The sequence below is a fragment of the Ranitomeya imitator genome, chromosome 8 (genome assembly GCF_032444005.1).
Source record: "Ranitomeya imitator isolate aRanImi1 chromosome 8, aRanImi1.pri, whole genome shotgun sequence".
NCBI lineage: Eukaryota > Metazoa > Chordata > Amphibia > Anura > Dendrobatidae > Ranitomeya > Ranitomeya imitator.
In genome coordinates, this window is record NC_091289.1 from 185,308,969 (window position 1) to 185,315,178 (window position 6,210).

The following is a 6,210-nucleotide window of genomic DNA, read 5'->3' on the forward strand; positions in this document are numbered from 1 at the left end:
AAACACTATGGGGACAAGTGCAGGATTCACAGCAGCACAGAGTATTACAGCATGGAAGCACGCTGACCTGTCCAGTCGTCATAATGTTGTGCTAGCACAGGGTGACATGTGACACGGGCAACGTCGTCATGTGGAGGAGAAAAGGCTGCAGCCTGAATGGTGCAAATATAAGGGAGCAGCGAACACCAGCAGCACAGAGTATTACAGGATAGAAAGACAATGATATTCTGTGCTTGATATTGCTAAGACAAAAAGAGGGACAGAAGGGGGGCTACCTCTTGGGGGTTACATTATGATAAGGTAAGGGCTGAATGCAGCACAGAGTATTTTAGGAGAAAGGAATGCAGGTCCGTGGACCCCATCTATTTTACACCAAGACAAAGACAGTATTATCATGTGAGAATGTGAATGGAGGCAAACAGGAGGTCACAATCTGAGTCCTGGATAGTGAATGGAGGGTCATCCAGCAGCACAGAGTATTTCAGGGTGGGCTAATGTTATTATGATGTTGGTGACAAGGACAATATTGTGCTGTGACAAAAAGGATGGAGAAAAGTGAAAAATCACAGAATGGGAGTAACACAGTGGAAGGAACATCGATTCTAGCAGCACAGAGTATTTCAGGAGGGGGCTGAGGTTGTGGGGCCAAGTGATAATGAGCAGGACTGCCGACAGCACAGAGTATTTCAGGAGTGCAATAAAGAAAGAAAAGTCACTGCTTATACCTGACCTGCCAAGGATTATAGCAAGCAGCTTTTGTAGCGGTTTGATAAGAAGCCAGATGTGCGGAGGCAGGAGGACATTGAGGCGGCGGGTGGTGTGGATGGACCTGATGCCCCAGGGGTTGTTCTGTGGCAGCCGGGAGGAGACCCCCGAGCTCTGTATATAACTGGTATGCACTACTTGGCTGTGCCCCCCACAGACCGCACTCTTGGCTATGGGGGATACGGAGGGTGATGGCCAGGAGGGCCGATATTGTCCAGTCCTTGGGAAGTGCTCCGTTCTTCTCGTATTTGATGGATTTAAAAAGTTACTATGAAGGGTTAATCTAGAAGAGACGAGTCTGTGCAGGGAGCAGATTCTCTGTCTGCAGATGCACAGGATCCGGGCGGCCTCCATCCTCATCCTCCTGGAGAGACACAAGGTTTACAATGTTTCAGACGTTGGCTGCAATGTATCATCAGGGAATTGTCTTATAAGCAATTCTCTACTATGTATCTTCAGTAACTACAGGCTCGCAGAGTGAGGAGAAACCATTCCCATCAATCACCATTCACTGACAGCAAGCAGAGGTAAGAAAGAACAGAGGCCTCACTTAGGGCTCCTTTTCACTTTCGAGAAACACAGTTGTGGCCAAATGTATTGACACCCCTGCAATTCTGTCAGATAATACTCAGTTTTTTCCTGAAACTGGTAATAATACCAAAGAATTTGTGATTGCAATCTTCATTTAATTTGTCTTAAAATGAAAAAACACAAAAGAGAATGAAGCAAAAAGCAAAACATTGATCATTTCACACAAAACTCCAAAAATGGGCCAGACAAAAGTATTGGCACCCTCAGCCTAATACTTGGTTGCACAACCTTTAGCCAAAATAACTGCGACCAACCGCTTCCGGTAACCATCAATGAGTTTCTTACAAAGCTCTGCTGGAATTTTAGACCATTCTTCTTTGGCAAACTGCTCCAGGTCCCTGATATTTGAAGGGTGCCTTCTCCAAACTGCCATTTTTAGATCTCTCCACAGGTGTTTTATGGGATTCAGGTCTGGACTCATTGCTGGCCACCTTAGAAGTCTCCAGTGCTTTCTCTCAAACCATTTTCTAGTCCTTTTTGAAGTGTGTTTTGGGTCATTGTCCAGCTGGAAGACCCATGACCTCTGAGGGAGACCCAGCTTTCTCACACTGGGCCCTACATTATGCTGCAAAATTTGTTGGTAGTCTTCAGACTTCATAATGCCATGCACACGGTCAAGCAGTCCAGTGCCAGAGGCAGCAAAGCAACCCCAAAACATCAGGGAACCTCCGCCATGTTTGACTGTAGGGACCGTGTTCTTTTCTTTGAATGCCTCTTTTTTTCTCCTGTAAACTCTATGTTGATGCCTTTGCCCAAAAAGCTCTACTTTTGTCTCATCTGACAAGAGAACATTCTTCCAAAACGTTTTAGGCTTTTTCAGGTAAGTTTTGGCAAACTCCAGCCTGGCTTTTTTATGTCTCGGGGTAAGAAGTGGGGTCTTCCTGGGTCTCCTACCATACAGTCCCTTTTCATTCAGATGCCGACAGATAGTACGGGTTGACACTGTTGTACCCTCAGACTGCAGGGCAGCTTGAACTTGTTTAGATGTTAGTCGAGGTTCTTTATCCAACATCCGCACAATCTTGCGTTGAAATCTCTTGTCAATTCTTCTTTTCCGTCCACATCTAGGGAGGTTAGCCACAGTGCCATGGGCTTTACACTTCTTGATGACACTGCGCACGGTAGACACAGGAACATTCAGGTCTTTGGAGATGGACTTGTAGCCTTGAGATTGCTCATGCTTCCTCACAATTTGGTTTCCCAAGTCCTGAGACAGTTCTTTGGTCTTCTTTCTTTTCTCCATGCTCAATGTGGTTCACACAAGGACACAGGACAGAGGTTGAGTCAACTTTACTCCATGTCAACTGGCTGCAAGTGTGATTTAGTTATTGCCAACACCTGTTAGGGTGTGTGTCCACGTTCAGAATTGCTTCAGGATTTGGTCAGGATTTTATGCAGGTAAAATCCTGGCCAAATCTGCACCTGAGGTCGCTGGCAGGTCACCTGCGGTGTTATTGCGTGTTTTGCTCATTGTAACGACATGCTGCGTTCTGAAAAGACACGCGCATGTGCGTTTTCGTGACTATGCCGCATGCGTTTTTTACTGCATAGTGGAGACAGGATTTCATTAAATCCCCTCCACTATGCAGTAACATCTGGACGCTGCGTTTTTGACGCTGCGGCTCAACGCAGCGTCAAAAACGCAGCGTTTCCTGAATGTGGAAACATACCCTTAGGTGCCACAGGTAAGTTACAGGTGCCGTTAATTACACAAATTAGAGGAGCATCACATGATTTTTCGAACAGTGCCAATACTTTTGTCCACCCCACTTTTTTATATTTGGTGTGGAATTATATCCAATTTGGCTTTAGGACAATTCTTTTTGTGTTTTTTCATATAAGACAAATTAAATGAAGATAATAATAGCAAAGAATTTGGGTTTGCAATCATTTTCAGGAAGAAACTGAGTATTATCTGACAGAATTGCAGGGGTGTCAATACTTTTGGCCACAACTGTACGTCCAAGTCTCGCATGTTAAAGAAAGCTCTGGCGCCGGCCCTTGGGAGAGGAGCGTGCAACTCCATGTGTTGCTATGCGGCTGCACGCTCCGTTCTGGAGTGCCGGCACCAGAGCTTGGTTTTAACATGCGAGACGTATTTCTCGCAAGTGAAAAGGAGCCCTAAAGCAGCAAATGATGGTGCATGCTAAATTTGAGCAAGAATTTGACTTTTAGGGGAGGTGTGTAATGGATTATCCATCATTTACACCAGAAATTGGGGTAAATTATAGCGAAAATCTGCAGCAGATGATATTCTGGAACATGGACGCAAAAGATGAGATAAATATACATTGGTCTTATAGAAGTGAATGAAGCAGAACTCGAGCATGGACCACTCTGCAAAGGACTTTGAGACCCTCCCCATTCTCAAAAACGGTGGGTTTACAGCAAGTGGACCCCCAACAAGCATACATTTATCACAATGCAAGGAGATATATTAACCCCTCCTTGCTCAATGACACACATACATATCTATCCATCATGGGATCAGAAGAAAAAAAAGGAAGGCAGAACTCCAATTATTTCAGGTGGAAAAAAGTGAAAAAAAAATTAGTCTGCCCCACTCATCCTGGGCAAGCTTGACAAAGGCTCAGGAGGAGCCGAAACGTTGGCCAGGATGAGCGGAGCAGAATAAAGTTTTTTCACTTTTTTCCACCTGAAATAATTGGAGTGCTGCCTTCATTTTTTTTCTTCTGTTTAGTTTGGCAAGTATAAGGGTATGTGCACACGATGCAGATTTAGTGCAGAATTAGTGCAGTTCTGCAGCAGATTTTTCTGCTGTAAAAACACTACAGATCTGCACTGTGATGTACAGTACAATGTAAATCAATATGAAAAAAAAAGCTGTGCAGAAAAATCCGCGCAGAAACGCTGCAGATTTCAAAGAAGTGCATGTCACTTCTTTTGTGCGTTTCTGCACCCCTCCATTAATAAAAATCTGCAGTGGTAAAAACTGCACAAAAAAAACGCACTAAAACCGCATCAAAAATGCACCTGCGGATTCTGCCAGGAGATGCAGATTTAGTGCAGAAAATTCTGCACCACATTTCCTACGTGTGCACATAGCCGAAGGCTACGTCTTGTGCACACGTAGGAAAAGAGGTGCAGAATTTTCTGCACTAAATCCGCAGCTCCTGGCAGAATCCGTAGCCGCGGTTTTTATGCGGAATTGTTGCGGATTTTGTGTGGATTTTCTGCGGTTTTTGCCACTGCGGATTTTTAACATGGAGGGGTGCAGAAACGCTGCAGATCCGCACAAAAGAAGTGACATGCATTTCTTTGAAATCCGCAGCAATTCCGCACAGCTTTTTTTTCCCCATTGACTAACATTGTACTGTACATCACAGTGCGGATCTGCAGCGTTTCTGCGAGGAAGGATCCACTGCGGATCCGCACATAGCCTTAGGCCGGCATCACACATGCAAGAAACACGTCCGTGTCTCGCATGTGAAATCCAAGTTCTGGCGCCGGCACTCCAGAGCGGAGTGTGCGGCCACATAGTAACACATGGAGCCGCACGCTCCGCTCCGGAGTGCCGGCGCCAGAGTTTGGATTTCACATGCGAGACACGGACGTGTTTCTCGCATGTGTGATCCCGGCCATAGACTGTTTGCCTGGAGGCCTGGCACCCGCTGTGATCTACTGTGCTGTTCCTTTTTTACTATACATCATGGGATCAGGAGATGAGCTCGCTGCTGTCCTGGCAAGTGCCACCTGTGTTATACAGCCAGCACCTGCCTTCCAACAGCAGCGAGCAGAGCTAGCGCCGATCACTGCTGTTTAGACAGCAATCAGTCACAGGATCAAGGAAACTAGAACTGAAAAATAGAGTGAAAAGTTTACAAAAGTTTTTTTTTTAATTAAGAATGTAAATTTGTCCCTTTTCCACATCCCCCAAAAATAAAAAATGCAGGTATATTGAAAATTCTCATCTACCAAAATAGAAAAATTAGGAAAAACAGAGAAGAAAAAAAACAAAACAGGAAACAAGAGAATTGTGGTTTTCAGCGGCTGCGGCTCTAAACTGCAATAAAAAGTGATCAAAACGTATTTATCACAAAATGGAACCAACAGGAACAAAGTTCGACGCGGAAAATGAGACCTCGCACGGGTCCATAGAGGGACTGAAAAAAAAACTAACCTTTTTTTAAAATTGTTTTTACATAGTTCACAATTTTTTTTTTAAATCGTTAAAATAATATAATAATAATAATAATAAAAACTGTCCAGGGTCGGAATCTCCGCACAGATCCGGAGACTCAGGTACATTACACGCTGATCACAATAAGGGGACAGACGGTGTGACCCCAACTCTCCCACACACCAGGCATGGTTCGGACTTGCAGGGCACGCTGAGGTTTGTAGTTCCACAACTTCCTACACTCCACAGCTGTCACAGAAGCCCCTCCCCCATCACAATGTCCCTGACCCCTCCACACTCACCACAGTCTCAGGGTCACGGCCAGTCACAGCCAAATCCTCCCATTTACTGCCCGTCCACCTCTACGCCGACCAAGGACGGGTGAGACGTGTGACAGACTCCTCACAACCCGGAGGAGCAGCCACTGTCACGTGGGTGTCACTTCGCCGCCATCTTGGTGCACCCACATCAACCACGGGGATTCTGTCTAGGCCACGTTTTCAAATATTATTCCAAGTATATAGAGGAGAAATAAGAAATAATCACCCGAAAAGAAGTCCGGTGTTGAAAAAAAAAATCTTGTGGGTTTACCAACAACATGGTCGCTTTCTCTTCGCCGTTCTGACGCAAACGAATGAGAGGAGGAATATGGCGCCTGGAGGGAATCGGTGAGGGAGTACCAATGTGGCTCCCGGGGAAGCCTATTGGCTGCC

The 6,210-nt window shown here is 45.4% G+C and overlaps 1 protein-coding gene across 1 annotated transcript in view; it reads right to left on the minus strand.

Annotated features, from left to right (window-relative positions):
- The window catches only part of OMA1 (OMA1 zinc metallopeptidase), a 54,589-nt gene extending 48,537 nt beyond the window's left edge, over positions 1–6,052 (minus strand). The window contains exons 1-2 of the mRNA XM_069738107.1: positions 5,800–6,052; positions 731–1,129 (exon numbers count right to left, since the gene is read on the minus strand). Coding sequence (XP_069594208.1) covers positions 731–1,125 — 395 coding nt within the window. The 5' untranslated portion in view covers positions 1,126–1,129; positions 5,800–6,052. The remainder of the gene's footprint in view (positions 1–730; positions 1,130–5,799) is intronic.
- Positions 6,053–6,210: the final 158 nt, after the last annotated feature.